At 40.3% G+C, this 17686-nt stretch overlaps 1 protein-coding gene and 1 pseudogene across 8 annotated transcripts in view; both read left to right on the top strand.

The window, feature by feature from the left end:
- Positions 1–379: 379 nt before the first annotated feature.
- On the top strand, positions 380–2283 carry Kpna1-ps7 (karyopherin subunit alpha 1, pseudogene 7; annotated as a pseudogene).
- A 6250-nt stretch (positions 2284–8533) lies between these two features.
- Positions 8534–17686, top strand: part of Smarca1 (SWI/SNF related, matrix associated, actin dependent regulator of chromatin, subfamily a, member 1) — an 86492-nt gene continuing 77339 nt past the window's right edge. For 2 of the 8 annotated variants that reach the window (XM_006257526.5, XM_063280086.1), the window contains exons 1-4: positions 8543–8565; positions 8946–9206; positions 14007–14108; positions 17387–17553. In XM_006257526.5, the coding sequence (XP_006257588.3) occupies positions 9036–9206; positions 14007–14108; positions 17387–17553 (440 nt within the window). In that variant the 5' untranslated portion in view covers positions 8543–8565; positions 8946–9035. Of the gene's footprint in view, positions 8566–8829; positions 9207–14006; positions 14109–17386; positions 17554–17686 lie in introns of those variants that run through there. The other 6 variants (XR_010061202.1, XM_006257527.5, XM_063280087.1 and 3 more) reach the window with 6 other exon arrangements.

The following is a 17686-nucleotide window of genomic DNA, read 5'->3' as shown; positions in this document are numbered from 1 at the left end:
GGAGGGGGAATGGGGTGAGGAACTGGGTGGGGGTTTGGGGGGAGTACCAGTTGAATTGTAAATAAATAAAATAATTTTAAAAATTATGCAAGGGGTTGGGGATTTAGCTCAGTGGTAGAGTGCTTGCCTAGCAAGCGCAAGTCCCTGGGTTCGGTCCTCAGCTCAAAATATATATATATATATATGCAAAAAGTTACCCTGGTCTTTATATTTTGTCACAACAGCAGAAAAGTAACTGATAGATACTGTAAAGGAACCTTGAAGGTATTCTATGCACCACTCTTTCTCTTTGCTGTCCCTAGGCTGAGTTTGGATTCTGTGTCCCAGAAGCTACAATTCCCAAGTTCTGTATTTTTCTTTTCAAGAGTGAAGAGGGCATAAAGTCTGAGGGCTGAGGGGGTAGTGGACGTTTCGACAGCCGCCGACCCGCAGCTTGAGAGCCCTGCACCGACTTTTGTGAAGTCTGAACCGGCTGTGCAGCTTTCCTTCCTCCTTGTTCCTGCAGCAGCAACCATGTCCACCAACGAGAATGCTAACTCAACAGCTGCCCGGCTTAACAGATTCAAGAACAAGGGGAAAGAAAGTACAGAAATGCGGCGCCGCCGAATAGAGGTTAATGTGGAACTTAAGAAAGCTAAAAAAGATGACCAGATGCTGAAAAGGAGGAACGTCAGCTCATTCCCTGATGACTCTACTTCTCCACTACAGGAAAACCGAAACTACCAGAGTACTGTAATTGGTCTGTTGAGGACATTGTTAAACGCATAAACAGTAACAAGTTGGAAAGCCAGCTCCAAGCTACTCAAGCTGCTCGGAAACCGCTTTCTAGAGAGAAGCAGCCTCCTATAGACAACGTTATCTGGGCTGGTTTGATCCCAAAATTTGTGTCCTTCTTGGGCAAAACGGATTGTAGTCCCATTCAGTTTGAATCTGCTTGGGCGCTCACCAACATTGCTTCTGGAACATCCGAATAGACCGAGGCTGTGGTGGACGGAGGTGCTATCCCAGCATTTATTTCTCTCTTGGCATCTCCCCATGCTCACATCAGCGAGCAAGCTGTATGGGCTCTTGGAAACATTGCAGGTGATGGCTCAGTTTTCCGAGACTTAGTTATCAAACATGGTGCAATTGATCCACTGTTGGCACTTCTTGCAGTTCCTGATCTGTCATCCTTGGCACGTGGTTACTTGCAGAATCTTACCTGGACACTTTCAAACCTCTGTCAAAACAAGAATCCTGCACGCCATTAGATGCTGTTGAGCAGATCCTTCCTACTCTAGTTCGACTCCTACACCTCAGCGATCCAGACGTATTAGCAGACTCCTGCTGGGCCATTTCCTACCTGACTGATGAGCACATTGAGATGGTCGTGAAGAAGGGAGTTGTTCCCCAAGTTGTGAAGCTTCTAGGAGCTACTGAACTGCCCATTGTGACACCGGCACTGAGAGCCATAGGGAATATTGTCACCGGAACAGATGAACAGACTCAGAAAGTGATCGATGCAGGCGCACTTGCAGTCTTTCCCAGCCTGCTAACAAACCCCAAAACTAATATGCAGAAGGAGGCCACATGGACAATGTCGAACATTACCGCTGGGCGCCAGGACCAGATACAGCAAGTGGTGAATAACGGCCTCGTCCCATTTCTCGTTGGTGTCCTCTCTAAGGCAGACTTTAAGACACAGAAGGAAGCCGCATGGGCTATAACCAACTACACCAGCGGCGGGACTGTTGAACAGATTGTGTATCTGGTTCATTGTGGAATAATAGAACCTTTGATGAACCTCTTGAGTGCAAAAGATACCAAAATTATTCAGGTTATTCTTGATGCCATTTCAAATATCTTTCAGGCTGCAGAGAAACTAGGTGAGACAGAAAAAGTCAGTATAATGATTGAAGAGTGTGGAGGCTAGGATAAAATTGAAGCCCTACAGAGCCATGAGAATGAGCCTGTATACAAGGCCTCGTTGAACCTAATTGAGAAGTACTTCTCAGTGGAGGAAGAGGAAGATCAAAATGTGGCGCCAGAAACTACCTCTGAAGGCTTCACCTTCCAAGTTCAGGATGGAGGTCCTGGGACCTTTAACTTCTAATGTCCAGCCAAAGCACAAAGTTGTTAGCTATGTGCTGTGCTGTGCTGTGTTCTCACAAATTTGTCTTACTGTTCCTACTAAGAACTCTCTTTAAATGTGGTTTGTTATTGAAGTACTTTTTACAAAAGAAACTACACTCGAGCAGTTATAAACTGTACACACTCTGTGAAGCTGTCTTGAGTTTATTTCTATGTGGAATTTCGTACCCTGTCGTGTTCTGTAAATAAAGATTAAGTTCCATTCTTCTTAAAAAAAAAGAGTGAAGAGGATGAATACATGTGTGTCATTTGAGGATGTGAATATGAATATTCCTCGGGACAAATGGCATGGCCTGGATAATACTCAGACTCTGTACAGGGACATGATGCCAGAGAGAAATCTATGGCGTCTGGTATCTAGGCGATGCAGTACCAGATCTGAAGTGATCTTCAAATGAGCGAGAATCATATTAGTGGATGATTGAAGATATTCCAAACCACAGTGTCCTAGCTGTATGGAAAGAAAATGAATGGCCCACATTAAAAGGCACCATAAAACCTGAGCAAAACAGTTGTGGTAACTTGTCATTACAGATAGCAACACATCCATCACATAGAGCATTCATTCAAGGAAAGATATAATTTGAACTCAAACTATATTTCAGTGAGTTATAAGTAGTAGAAACTAGGGATGATGCCTGAATAATTGAACCTTGTATTGTTATATGTGGGACATCTGTTAAAACTGGGAACCTAGGACAAGATAAAAGAAGGAAAATGGAAGAAACATGAAAAGCTGACGTAGAAGCTCTTGTCCAAAGGTATTATATGGAGGATGAAGGGCCAAATGTAGCTATGATGTCCGTTCTTTGACTGAACACTCCTATGTTATTTTCAAAACGTGAATCATTCTATTATAGCATCTGACATGCAAACTGTACTATCATACACAAAGCATTTTTTAAAAAGATGAATTAGGTATGTTCCCTGTCTTCAGGTAGGTGTCAGTCTAAGTTGGGAAGTGTCTTCTTGACTCTCCTTTGCCTAATACACTGCCTTTCTAGGGAACTTGCCTTTAGAAAGGTGCAATTGCACTCCATTGCTGACCCTTACAAATAGCAATAGACTCAGCTCACTTGGCAAATGTTTAGGGCTGACTTCCAGCCAGTTTGTTTTTTTTTTTTTTTAAATACCCTTGGCTTGGTCTGAAACTTGAAATATTACCTTGGGTTTTATCTTTTTGTTAATTAACATCCACTGACTTAATTTTATACACTAGCAACTTCCAAAATGTTTTCATTCATTTTTAATTTTTTCATCCATTTTTATGTTGTATCTTTGTTAACCTCGTTAAGTTACATATTATCCTATCTGTTTTATAGATGCAGGTCTGAGGCCAGAGTGACTCAATCACTGAGTAGAATTTGAACTCCCAGCTTTTGGATCTGCTACTCTGCCAGTAATAATTTTTACCATGAATGATATTATGCATTTAACAAACACAATTCATATAATTTATCATGTTTTATATCTTAGAGTATTATACATGGATCTAATTTCAGAATTGGAAGGCACATATAAAAATTTATGTATCTTTTTTCTCACTTAGGTTTTACAAGATAATTTTTAAAAGTAGAAAAATCTTTCTGTACATACAGTTTAAAATGGTTATAGTCAGAGGCAGTTCCTTACCCAGCTTACATTATTGTATTCAGTAAAATAATCCATATTGCTTCTACTACTTTTTTTTTCTTTTTTTTTTTCCGGGGCTGGGGACCGAACCCAGGGCCTTGCGCTCGCTAGGCAAGCGCTCTACCGCTGAGCTAAATCCCCAACCCCTGCTTCTACTACTTTGCACATCACTCCCACATTGTTTCTTCAGGATAAAATTGTGTTGTTTTTCTCACTGTGTAGCCCAGGCTGGCCCTAACCTTTTGAACTTCTAGCCTTACTCTCTTGTGATTATTGGTGTATGCTATCACACTCATGTTTTCTTTTCCAGTGTTTGACGGATTTTACCAGCTCACATTTCTTGCTTTAAGCAATGTTTTAATTTTCATCCTTTACCATTTTTCTTTATTCCTTACATAGAGATGCAGCTTCATCACAGACAACTAGGTATAATAGAAAAGAAAAAAATGTCTCCCATGGTCCTACCACATTGCTGTAACTACTGGTAACATTTGGAGTAGGAATATTCACTATTTACATAAATTTTTCTTTCCTTTTCGTCTAAAATGAGACCATTCTATTTTTGATGTTCCTTTTCATTCAACTCTTTATTAAGAGCATATTTCTGTGTCAATAAATACCTATTTATATGATCCCTCTTTAAATTTTTTTTCTTGGAAAAAAATTCATTTTTGTTTCATGTGTATAGGTATTTTGCCTGCATGTGAGTCTGGGCACTGTATGCATGCAGTGCCCAAAGAGGCCAGGAGAGGGCATTAGATCTCTTAGAACTGGAATTACAGATGGTTGTGAGCCACCATATGGGTGCTGGGAGTTGAACTGTGTCCTCTGGAAGAACAGCAGTGTTTGTAACTGGTGAACCTCCTCTCTGGCCCCCAGATAATCATTCTTAATGTTTTTGTAGTATTCCATTTGTGAATGTGCTTTACACTTATTTTCTGATTTCTTCTGGAATATCTAAGTTGTTTCCATTAGGGTTTCCCCTTCTTAACTATCCTAAGAATCATTTCTGTTTGGATAATTTATTGGAAACACCAGGGAGATAAGTGATAAATATTTTTCAGTCATTTTCTCAATATGATTGCCATGATTAAGGAGGAAGCCCCATGACAAACAGGGAGCTTGATAAAGGTGAAATGAAAGAAAGAAAAAGAGAAAAAAGAAAGAAAGAAAAAGAGAGAGAAAGAGAGGTTGCATGAGTTTGGGATTTGAATCTGGTTTATAATACTTACTAGGTATGAACTTTAGAATTTTGTGTCCTTAAATTCTCATTTTCTCATCTGCAAAACAACTAAGTTTATTTTTGTTTGATGAAATTTTTGGGAGGATTAGCAACATCAGATAGTGAGAATGTAGTAAGCCAAGGATCAGGGAACATCACAGAAGGTGGGGGTGAGGCTAGAAGAGCCAGAGGATGTGGAGATGTGCAGCAGAAAGATGTCTTCAGTACATGATGTAACCACTGCACTGAGATTGTGGCTAAATGCACAAGACCAGCACAAGAATGGCCTATTATCTTTTCATCATGGATGAAAGGTGGGTCCAAGGTCCCATCTATCTATGAGGGACTATTGGCTGTTAAATGTTGTTCAGGGAGAAGTGTCAGTCACACTCTTGCTTCAGTCAATAACCTCCTACCCATGTGTGGGCAAAATTCCTAATTCAACTCAGTGGGTCACATACAAAGGGAAGATGTAAAAGTAAAATGTGACTTGGCTGAGAAGACATGTTCCAACAGAAGGGAGGTTATAAGACAGGTGATTGAATTATTTATATGAATGTGTGAAATTGCCAAATGATTAAAAAATAAATTTACTACAGAAAAATAGTACAAGGAAAGAATGTAATACAATATCTGTAACACTGTAAAAAGTGTCTATTCGATATGACCATTTCCTTAACACTATCAGTACCAAGAACATATGGCTTTAAAAAACACCACTACCATAAATTAAGATAAAACAAAGCAAAAAAGAGGAAGATTATTGGTTCAAGTGGACTGGTATCATAGCTGCAACTAAGATACTTTGACCAGTACCCTGTGTTCTAGCCTTGAAAGATAATGATGTGGCTTGAAGCCATCATGTGGTTCCCATGAGAAATTTCAGACATAGGCTAAGAGAAGGAATACCAAACCCATAAGTGGCCTTCATGAATTTTGTGAAATACATGAGTAGCAAAATGAACATGCATTCTGATTGCTACTGGACATGCCTCGCTCTATTGACATAACACTTGTACAACTTCTATGATGTTCATATCTGTTAAAATAGACATCTAGTATTGGAGGCAAGATTAATTTTGAGATTCCTACATTCACATGGCTCTGGTTCTTGCCTTGTTCTCCAATCCCAGTGGAATATTAAAATTAAAGACCATTTCAAAACACAAGTTCATAATAGGGTAGAGTAGATGCAGCTAGAGCAGGGTGCTGAGAACCATAAGCAAGCTGACTTGAACAAGGTCTACAAATTATGAATTCTAGACAGATTCACAATAGGAGGGTACATAGCAGCTGTTGCTCTAAGCCAAAAGCTAATATTTACATGAATCCTGTAGCAAAGTCTATTGACTAAGCATCAACCTTTACATCCAAATGTGTATACATGAATGCACTTTCAGCACTGTCTCAAAAAGGAAGAATCACATTATACATATGTGGGAAATTGCCAAAGTACAAATATGTTCTATTCCCAGTCCCCAAATTAATTTCCACATTCTACTCTTGGAACATGGAACACTGTTCACACAGAAAAGGTTTTCCTGATGAGAGTACATTTAATCCACGGTATACCATAAACATGTATAGTAGTAATGGATAAATCAGCTTCACACGGTACCTTGTTAGGAGGGACTCAGCAATGGCTAACAAATATTTTTTGTTCTCTTATGCCTTTTCTACAAGCTGCAGGTGATAAAAAGGAGAGTTCTATTTTCTTTCAGTTGAAGTTTGGATGAAAAACAGAAAAGAAAGAAAGACCCTTTACTTCCTCTGTTTGCTAGATATGTGTATTTTACTGTGTCCCTTCAGGTCTTCTGTAACTTGTTTCCCAAAGGACCTTAATGATTTAGGAGATTGTACAGGTAATGGGGAAGGCGTAAGATTTGCATTCCTTAATATATTTGCATATTTAATAGAAAATTTATATTCAAATGGTCAGTTAGTTTACTTAGTTCCTTCCTCCTCTTCTTCCTCTTCCTCATTTTTTTCATGGAATCTGATGCTTAAGGAACACCAGCTATTCTTGTACTAAGGCACTCAATGCCCATTGCGTAGTGTATTACTCTACTTCAGTAAGAAATATGAACAGTCGATTGGGGTGGAGGGATCCACAAATAATGAAGGTAAAATGAGAAGTTATTATCTTCAGGTTCTTCTCTCTCATTGGCACACCCCTCCAGTCACCAGCTTCTTCCTTGCCTCTTTTCCTGTGTTTGAAATTGGATCATGGAGCGGAGCATGATTGCTTATGCCTGTAATCCTAAGGCTTAAGAAGCTGAGTCAGAGTCGCTCCAGAGTAAAGGTCAGCTTGGGCTACAGAGCAAGACCCTACCTTAAAAGAAAGAGGTGGAAGAGAGGGAAGGAAGTAGGAAAAAAAGAGAGGGGGAAAGGGGAGGTAGAGAGGGCGGAGGAGAAAGAGAGGGAGAGGGAAAGGGAGGGGGAGAGGGAGGGGAAGGGGGAGAGGGAGGGGAAGGGGGAGAGGGAGGGGAAGGGGGAGAGGGAGGGGGAGGGGGAGAGGGAGAGGGAGGGGGAGGGGAGAGGGAGAGGGAGGGGAGGGGGAGAGGGAGAGGGAGGGGGAGGGGGAGAGGGAGAGGGAGGGGAGGGGGAGATGGAGAGGGAGGGGGAGGGGAGAGGGAGAGGGAGGGGAGGGGGAGAGGGAGAGGGAGGGGGAGGGGGAGAGGGAGAGGGAGGGGGAGGGGGAGAGGGAGAGGGAGGGGGATAGGGAGAGGGAGAGTGTTAGTTTAGGGACAGAAGCTTTCAGCTATTTACACTAAGGTATGGGTAACCAGTAATAGATAACTATTTGGAGTCATCTGACTGCTATGGTACTATTTGCATAAACCACACCTTATTTTAGTTGGGTTGTTTAGGAAGGTGTATTGATGGAAGTTAACCCAACCACATCTACTTTGGGTTTGCTTCATTTGCTTCATTTTGGAAACATTATGCTTTGTGATGATTTGATATACTGTTTCTTACATGTTATGTTGTCTGTCATCTAATGACTGAACTTTAAAGGTTAAGATATCAGTATTTCCATTGTTGATAAATGATGAGGAGACAAAGAAACAATAATTAATAGATGTGTTTATACATACTTGCACCTTTTACCAAATACATTCAGTGATCATTGATTAATAGAAGGATGTGAACAGAAGCGAAAAACAGCTGTTCAATTCAACGACCAATATGAGGTAACCTATCACAAGTTGCCCTAGGTTTTGGGGAAGACTTTGGCATTGTCTGCCTTGACTCTTAAAATTCAGGGATGCAGTCAAAAAAGGGACTCCTGCCTATTGGCCATCTGAGAAAATCAGAACGGAAAGCAGAACACTTATTCATAAAATGTGAGTCAGATTTTGCCTTCTACCAGAATATTTGCCATCGAGTGATTCAAGTTCTCTTTCAGCGGAGTGTCTGAAGGTGACTGTTAACCATCAATCTAATCCTTTCAGAAACCCGGGAAAGGGCAGTCCTTGGAGGGACTGTGAGCTTTCCAAAGAAACACTATGTTGAGAAAGACCCATAGTGCACTCATAAGCAGAGGAGTTCTTTGTGCAAGAAGGGGAGAGCGCCCCAAGGTACAGAGGTGCAGAATAGGTAGAACGGATTGAAGGGAAAGAGAATTTCTTCTGCACACATCTGTCAGGGGAACTCAGGCTCACTGCTGGGGGCATATGGAGAAGTAGAATTTTTAAGGGTCCATGAGCTGTGGGTTTTGTTCTCCACCCCCGAGTGCACCCCACAGTCAGGCAACAGTTGGTCGTGTGGGACCAGCCTGGGCTCTGGATGGGGAGGGGGAGTCTCGCGATTGGTGAGGGGGGGCGGAGGGGGGAAGGTGATGGGGGGAGGCCATGACGTAGGGTGGGTGGACGGAAGTGGGGCAGGGTTGAGGGTTATTTAAAGAAGGTGGGGGACGAGCGAAGGGGTTGGACGCTAGTATTCCCTACCCCTGCTCTAGCAAGCTCTTTCTAGCGCAGCCACCGCTGTCGCCCAGGAACCTCCCTTCTCCCTTTCCTCGTCCCACCTCGTCTTTCCCGCTCCCAACGCCATGGAGCCGGACACGGCCACAGAGGCAGCCACCGTGGCAGCCTCGGATGCCAGAGCCACAATCGTGGTCCTAGAGGATGAGCAGCCCGGGCCGTCCACCTTTAAAGAGGAGGGAGCGGCTGCTGCCGCCACCGAAGCCACCACGGCCACTGAGAAGGGCGAGAAGAAGGAGGTAAATAGGAAAGGGGTGTGTGCGCGCGCTCTGTGTGTGCTGGACACATCCTGTGCCTGGCCCCTCGTAGGGGCCCAAACCCTGACCTTTTGGCGCCGACAGGTACCAAAATCACCGCAGGGATGGGGGCAGCAGGGCGGCAGAACCCTCCAGCATTCCCTCCCCTCCCCCTTTCCTGCTGGCCGCCTGCTGAGCGGGGGCGGGGCAGGGCGGGGGCGCGGCCGGGTGGCGGGGTGTCCCAATACTGAGCCCCGAGTCTCTCCAAGCCTCGGGCCCCCTCTACCTTCCCGGAACTGGGGGGAACCTTGTGGGGGATGGGGCTGTGCAGGAAAATGCCTCCGCCTCTCCCTCTCCTTGCTCGCTCTTCTACCCCCCTCTTCCCGTCGGCCTCTGCCAGGGAAATCAGGGCCCTTCAGTCCCACGATCGCATTGAAGGGGATTTGGCTGGGGCTTATTTTTGTAATTTAAATTTCAAGGTGCTGCTGCTGGTGGTGGTGGGCAGGAGGGGAAAAGGGAGAATGGTTGGAAGATACTGCTTGCTGTGATTGGCAGTGTCTGTCTTTGGGATTACAGAAATAAAAAAAATTAATCTCTCATGTTCCTTTGATCCCTGCCTCATGGTGAGGAGGGGGGTGTTATGTCAAGAAAACATCCTCTCTGAGCTTTATCTTACAACCCTCACACTGAGGAACCATGCTGTCTTACGAAAATGTCCAACCTCTGCACCCTCTCCCCCTCCTGCCCCGCCCCTGATGGTATAGTGTTTCACTCCAGGACATCCTGATGATCCCCTTATCTGGCCTTTGGCCTTCCAGCCTTTCACTTCCCTTGCCTAGTGGGGCACTATTCACTCCTGGACACATTTTATTTTAAACGTTGTAAAGTCCTACTCTGTAGGAGGAACACATGAGAGAGGATCAGTGTCACACCTATTAAAGACAAATCCAGGAAGTAGGTATCATCTCCCATGAATATACAAGTAAAACTATACAATGCTTTGAAAAATAGGGTGGAACATAAGAAGTTTTGGTGTATAATAAAATTGCAGAACAGATCGTTTATAGGTGGATTTTCCCCCATTTAACAATATACACGATGACTTAAAAAATGGTGGGTAATTGAAATTATGCTTTAGGAATCTCAAGTGGCTTTGTATAAATCATTATACAATGATATACGACTAAATGAATAGCTTTTGGGGGAAATTAACACCCTTTGTCTTGAATTAGAAGAACGATGCTAAATCCATTAGTTAGTTAAGTCATGTAGTTTACTGTTGCAAGGTTGATTAAACAGAAAGTGCTAAGTGAAAACCATGGAAAACCCTGGGTGTAAGATGTGCGTGGTACTGAGATCATTAAGATGCCACTGACCATTAAAGCTGGGCCAAATACCAAGAATTTGGTTAGGAAATTAAAAAATGCATCTAGTGCCTTTTATTCTCTGGACTAGACAGATGTGTTAGTTATTTCTTCTTCTTCGCAGGCTAGTCAATGTTGGATTTTGCAATCGTATATGTTTTTGGATTTCCATTTTGAAAAGACTGGGGATCAATAAAAGTCTATGCAATAAGTATGAAGTGTATTGCTGTACATTCATGAACTCTGTATGCTTTTGTGAAAGAATTTCATTTATCCACTCAGGATAGACGCTGCATTTCCTGATTCTCTAAAGAGTCCCATTTTTGGCCAACTTTTTTTTTTAATTTAATTTTCCTTTGTCCTTAAAAGCAAGGTTTGGGATGGGATGGGAGAAAGGGTTAAGAGCCCTTGATTTATAATCATGAAAACTAGAATTTGGGTTCTAGCAAACACAGAATGCAGCAGCGCACACCTGAGGGTGACAGAGATAGGAAAGGACAATTGCTGGGGCTTGGTGGCTGAAAGCTTAGGGAAGAAAAGGCAGCTCTTGGTTGAGGGAGAGACTCTGCCTTCAGGAATAAGTGGAAATGATAGAAGACACTTGATGCCCTCTTCTGTCCCTCCACACTTGGTGCATGGGACCATCACACCCACTTGTGCATATACCCACACAGATGTATAGAGATGTACATAAATAAATCCTTTAAAATATTAAGTATGTTTTGTACTACTTTGAACCTGTAAGGGGTTCCCATTTATCCTTTCCTCATAGTCATAAGTTAGTGTATTTTGACAGTGTTACAAAACCAGTTGACATTAAGCATGCTGTTTTCCCTCAACTAAATAATCATTTCTCAGACTCTTTTTAGTAATAATAACTTCTAATTATTTGTTTCTAATAATTCTTTCTGTCTCCTCGCTAGCCAGCTATTCACTTACAACTTTTAAAGACCTCATCTACTTTCATCAGAAGACATTTATCTACCATAAAATAATGAAAATAACAGTGACGCCCAACCCTAAGGATAAAGGATGCTACTATACAAGAAGAAGCATTTTAGTTTTGGAGTTCTGCCATCTATTCCTGATGTTCATGATAAATCTTGTTTTGGTGGTCTTTACTATGGCATTTGCTTCTGCTTTCATTCCTTGGGGTATGCAAAGCTAGACTATCAAAATCAAATGTGGTAGAATTGGATAGAAATGAGGGTAAACACGCATCTGAAAGCTGAATCAAGTAGATGAATTATCAGTGAGCCAACTGTGATGGTTAGCTCACACAGGGGCATTTTTTCTTACCGCCTAGTTCTGAATTTGCTTGGTTAAGTAAAGATTGGATTACTTAGGAATGCAGAAATAGACAGTAGTTTGAAGGAGTTAAAACACCAAAGTCATGGTCTGGAAGGCCGAAGTTTTTTGTGATCTTGGGCTACACTCTCCTGGCATCGACGCTATAAGATCTGCACATAGAAAAGGACAGGAATGTGGGGGTGCATTAGCTGGGATAAGGAAGAGCTCACCAGAGGTGCAGGAGGATAAAAGGAGTGAAAGTGACCAAATACTATGTGCATTTATGAAATGGTCAAAAAAACTAAACATATTAAGGACTGCACGATGGTAAAACTCAGAACTATTCCATTAGACAAATCTTATTTACCCTGTATCCTTTCTTGTATGAGAAATGTATTTTGGGACACATACTCAAATAGAAATGAGAAGGTTGAAAAAGTAGGTTTTTTAAAAAATTAAGTAGTGCCAATGAAGTGGTTACCCACTGCTTTTAATAATACTGCTCAAGATGAGGGATTCAATTAGTGTGTGATTAGATTTTTAAGTACAGAAGTAATGAATATATGTTTTCCTGAGACGTAATTCTCTGAAAGTGAACTTTTCTTCACACACACACACACACACACACACACACACACACACACACACACACACAAGGTGAAGTAATGGTTACTGTTTTAAAACTAGAAAACTCTACCTCATTGTTCTTTTAAGATAAAGGTGTAAATTTTAATATCTAAAATTCAGTTGCTATGCTGCCCTGGAAATCTCTATGTAGACCAGGCTGTCCTCAAATTCACATAGATTCGCTTGCCTCTGCCTCTCAAGTGCTAGTATTAAAGGCATGCACCACGATTCACAGCATATGTGAAATGTTGAAAGTATGATCTTGAAAGTGTCTTTCTCAGTTCCTCTTCCAATACACCCAGAATTACATTCAAGCCATCTCATGGAGTTGATCATGACACATGAGATGCTGTCAATTGACATAGTTATTATATGATTAGTGCTCCAAAGTAGGATTTGACCAGTTCCTCCAGAGTTTTTGTTTGAATTTCCTCAAAATAAAACTTTTAGTAAATGTTGGAAGACAGTCATTCATTATTGGAAGCATTCTTTTTCTAGCTTAAGGTCCTATCCTGATGCTGAATTATTCTGGAAGATTTTAACGACACGTTGACAAAAGTTGTGACAGATGTGACCTTATTTCTTTTGTTTTTTGCTTTAATTTTTGCAAAGTCTCTGTCTAAACTCAAACAGTCATGGTATTGATCTGGACAGATAGGTTCTTGCTTTTGTTATTTTATCTCTTGATTTCTCCTAGACAAGGCTATCTACTCTATGTCTGTCCTGATATTCAAATCAATAGGCTTGTTTTTATAAAATGTGGGATACATAAGATGTTAACCCTGTACTTCCGGGTTGTTTTCGACTTCTCAATGCTAGTGTTCACTAAATTCCAACTTTAAAAGTGTCAACCACTGATAGAGAATATCTCTGATGAATCCCTCCTATAAAATACTCTTGTAACATGCATCGTCAGAATGTTTTTCTTTACAGAGGAAATAAAGTGACCAGTTTGAAGCTGTACTATTGGGTTATTTTAAGGGTATGAGATCGTGTCACACTGTATAAAAATATACATGCCTTAATTAGTCTAGGAAAACAAATTTTAAAAGTGTCGTTTCAGGAACAGAAGCCAGAGTCTTTTATTCTGAAAGTCTGGGTTGTTTCCAGTACATAAAGAACTGTTTGAGAGAGTTATTATTTACATTTCTTGAATTCTTTGGTTTGTGGTTGAACATTAGCCTGTTCAGGATTTCTAAGTCTCTTATTTTATGGTTATACATTTCTTCTGCTTTAATTAGAAATAGATGAAAAGGCCCAGTGTTTTATTTTTGTTTTTTATTCTAATTAATACCATCTCTCTGATATTTTAGTTTTTTTTTCCCATTGGACCTCAGATACACAGAACTGTATTAGTCATAAGGTTTGCTTCCTATCTTTCATTGTTGCTATAATGTGTGTCCCTCAGTGACATATTTATTAAGTTATTTAATTATTTTTGTCTTCCTTCAAGGGAGAACACCTACCAACTTAAAGATCTTGCTTTGCAATCGTCTGATATTCATTTCCTTTAAAATTCTAGAAAATCACTTCTCCATTTCAACTCAAACTTGCTGCTAAAACTTCCAAATCTGAAAAGGAAATGGACCCAGAATATGAAGAGAAAATGGTAAATATACCCTTGGTAAGGTAGTAAACAGCATGTTTCTCTTTGTTTGTTTGTTTGTTTGTTTGTTTGTGAGATAGTCCTGATTTCTTTGATTATTGGTGTATACTACCATACATGATTTATAGTTAATTTTTATGGTAACATCAAAGATGAAAGAGACTTGTCTGTTTATGATGCATAATCTGATTTCAGAGTACAACTGTAATTTAATTATTAAATTGTTACAACCATTTTCTCTCTGTGTGTGTGTGTCTGTATATATTTGTGCATGCGTGCATATGTGTGTGTGTGTGTGTGTGTGTGTGTGTGTGTGTGTGTGTGGGTCAGAAGCGTCTGTCAGGTATCATTCTCAGTCACGGCTCACCTTAGTTTTTGATCCTGGCTCCCTCTGACTTACACTGAGGAAGGGTTTGGATAAGGCCTTTGTTGATCACTCTCCACCTTAACTTAAATGTTTTTCACTCACTCAATAAGAGTTCACAGATTTGATGAGGCTGGATGGCCAGTGAACTCTAGAGATCCACGCATTTCCTTTTCATCAATGCTGGGACTACAGGTGGATGCCACTGTACCTCCTTTTTCTGTGGGTATTAAGGATTTGAACTCAGGACATTGTACCTTTGTGATAAGCTCTTTACCCATGGAACCTTCTTCTCCCCAGCCAACAATTACATTTCATTGAATAAAGTAATCTCATTTTCAAAGGAGAAAATTAAAGACCACAGAAACTATGTGGAATAGTTGGGACGAGAACTCATGCCCCACTTTTCCTCAATGTTCTTTACCCAATATTATTAGGTTGCTGTTAGAGGGAAATGCAGTCACAATGCCAGACTAGCATTTCTCCTTAAATGATATATAAATGGATGTTCTGCATTAATGAAATGTGTAGTATGGTAATACACCGTTAGAGGCATATTCAGGCTTATTAACCCAATGCATAAAAGTACCATCTACTTAACTAGTGTAATCTTAATTGACCCCCATGTATTGCCTTTGTGACTTGTTTAATTTTCAGATACCGAGGACTGAATAGGTAGTTGAAACCGATTCCCCCTCCCCCCAAAAGGACTATTTTTGCAGTTTTGAAACTAAATAGAGAGGAAATATGTGTTTTAGTTGCAGATAGCTATTTTTACAGGAGTCTGTGCCTATGTTTAAGACCACATCTAAGGAGACAGTTAATGTTTTAACATTTCTAAAAACAACACTCCAGAGAGGATAACATGAATTGGAGAAGTTTTGGCCTCCTTCCAGCATGGATTTCTGGATGTACTTTTCTTTTCTTTTTTTTTTTTTTGTTTTGTTTTTTGTTTTTGTTTTTTGTTTTTGTTTTGTTTTCGGAGCTGGGGACCAAACCCAGGGCCTTGCGCTTGCTAGGCAAGCGCTCTACCACTGAGCCAAATCCCCAACCCTGGATGTACTTTTCTAAGTCTTGTATCTATGCTAATGAATTCTCCTATAAGTTTCTGTGTTATTAATTTTTTTTACCAGTAATCAAGTATTCTCTGCTGAGTGATCGGAGAGTGGCTAGAAATAAAATCTTTATCTCTTCCTTTATTTAGGATGAAGTAAACTCTTGATCTTTTAAGGTTTTGTTGTGAACCAGCTTATTTTTATTTTTCTATTTATCTACTATAAAAAGTTTTTTTTACTATATTCTGATTATGTTTTCCCTCCCTCTAACACCTCAGATTCTCCCTACCTCTCCTCCCATCGAAATCCATGCCTTTTCTTTCTTTTATTAAGAAACAAATATGAATCTAAAAATAAAAATAAAATAAAACAACTCAAGTTATTTTGATAATGTATTGAAATTTTAGACTACACAAACAACAGCGTTATGTATGGAAATACTTAATATATACGAACTACTTCACATATATGTGTACCTATATTTTTCTCTAAGTTCTATTCTCTTGTGGAGAAACATTACATACTAGTAGCATAAAGTATAAATTTCCAGAATGACATAATTCAAAGAAAAATGTCATTACATTATTGTACCATGATATTGAAAATATCTTTAAGAGCAGCTGATGTTCTATGCCTAGATTTCAGTTATTTCTTTTTTTTTTCTTTTTTTCGGAGCTGGGGACCGAACCCAGGGTCTTGCGCTTGCTAGGCAAGCGTTCTACCACTGAGCTAAATCCCCAACCCCTCAGTTATTTCTAAATGCAGCTTGGTAATTCTCAAACTTTATAGTATGTATGTATTATAATTTATGTGTATTTTATTCATTTATTTATGATAATTTATGTGTATTTTATTCATTTGTTTATGATTTTTTTGGAGATAAGTTCTCTCTTTGAAGTCCTGGCCATACTGAAACTTGCTCTGTGGACCGGGCTGGTTTTGAGCTTGCAGAGATTGTCCTGCCTCTGTCCTCCAAATGCTAGGATTAAAGTTGTGTGCCACCCTGCATGGCTCCAATATGTATGTGTTTCTATGTTTAGTACATACATAATTGATGCAATTTAGGTTTATTTATTTACTTTATGTATGTGACTACACTGTCACTGTCCTCAGACACACCAGAAGAGGACATCAGATCCCATTACAGATGGTTGTGAGCCACCATGTGGTTGCTGGGAATTGAACTCAGGACCTCTGGAAGAGCAGTCACTGCTCTTAACCACTGAGTCATCTCTCCAGCCTGGCAATTATTTTTTTTCCATGTGGAGAGGTTTAATGAGAGAAGAAGAGAGAAGAGGAAAGGAGGCTGGCCATGGGCATATGGGGGGGGGGGAAGGGAGTATGGGGAAAAAAGAGACAAGGAAGGGCAGAGAAGAACAAAGAGAACAAGTCGCAATTATTTTTAATTAAAGAAAAAGAGGATCATGTTTAGAAAGAGGATTCGTTTTCTAATTTTGACTTTCTGATTGTTTTGTAATATTGGGCACTGGGAATTGAACTCTGGGTCTTGGCAGTACTCTACCGCTCCCCTGTGCTTCCAATCCTAAGGGTATACTTCTTTTGGGAGCATTTATTAAATCTGTCAGGTCATTTTATTTCTATTCAAACTACTTGAAATAGCATTGTGAAGTTTGGTTACTTACAATCTGGGGAAGCATGGGAGCATTCCTTGCCCATTCTGTGCTTCCATTTTATCATCTGTAAAATGGGTATGACCTTAGTGGCCATCTTATGGATTTCAAAGGGAATTTGGTAGATTAATATGTTAAAAGCATCGAGATTATTGCATAACTGAAGCAGAATATAAATGTTTGATAAATAACTTTGAATGAACACAAAAAGAAAATCTTTATTTTTCCCTCTCGTTTGTAAATTAGAAAGCAGACAGAGCGAAGAGATTTGAGTTTTTGCTGAAGCAGACGGAACTTTTTGCACATTTCATTCAACCTTCAGCACAGAAGTCTCCAACATCTCCTCTTAACATGAAACTGGCTCGTCCTCGAGTAAAGAAAGATGACAAGCAGAGCTTGATTTCTGTGGGAGAGTATGTAGTCTTTCTACGTTCTTCCTTTTCCCTTTTCCCTCCCCCTTTCATTTCATTTGCTCAGGATAACTTTCTGTGAATAATATGATTATTGGCAATGCAAATGTGTTTTGGAAACACCAATCTTTGTCTT

Source organism: Rattus norvegicus, chromosome X (assembly GCF_036323735.1).
Source record: "Rattus norvegicus strain BN/NHsdMcwi chromosome X, GRCr8, whole genome shotgun sequence".
In the NCBI taxonomy this organism is placed as follows: Eukaryota; Metazoa; Chordata; class Mammalia; order Rodentia; family Muridae; genus Rattus; species Rattus norvegicus.
Note: the sequence above shows the minus strand (reverse complement) of the source record. Positions and strands in the feature narration are given on the sequence as shown.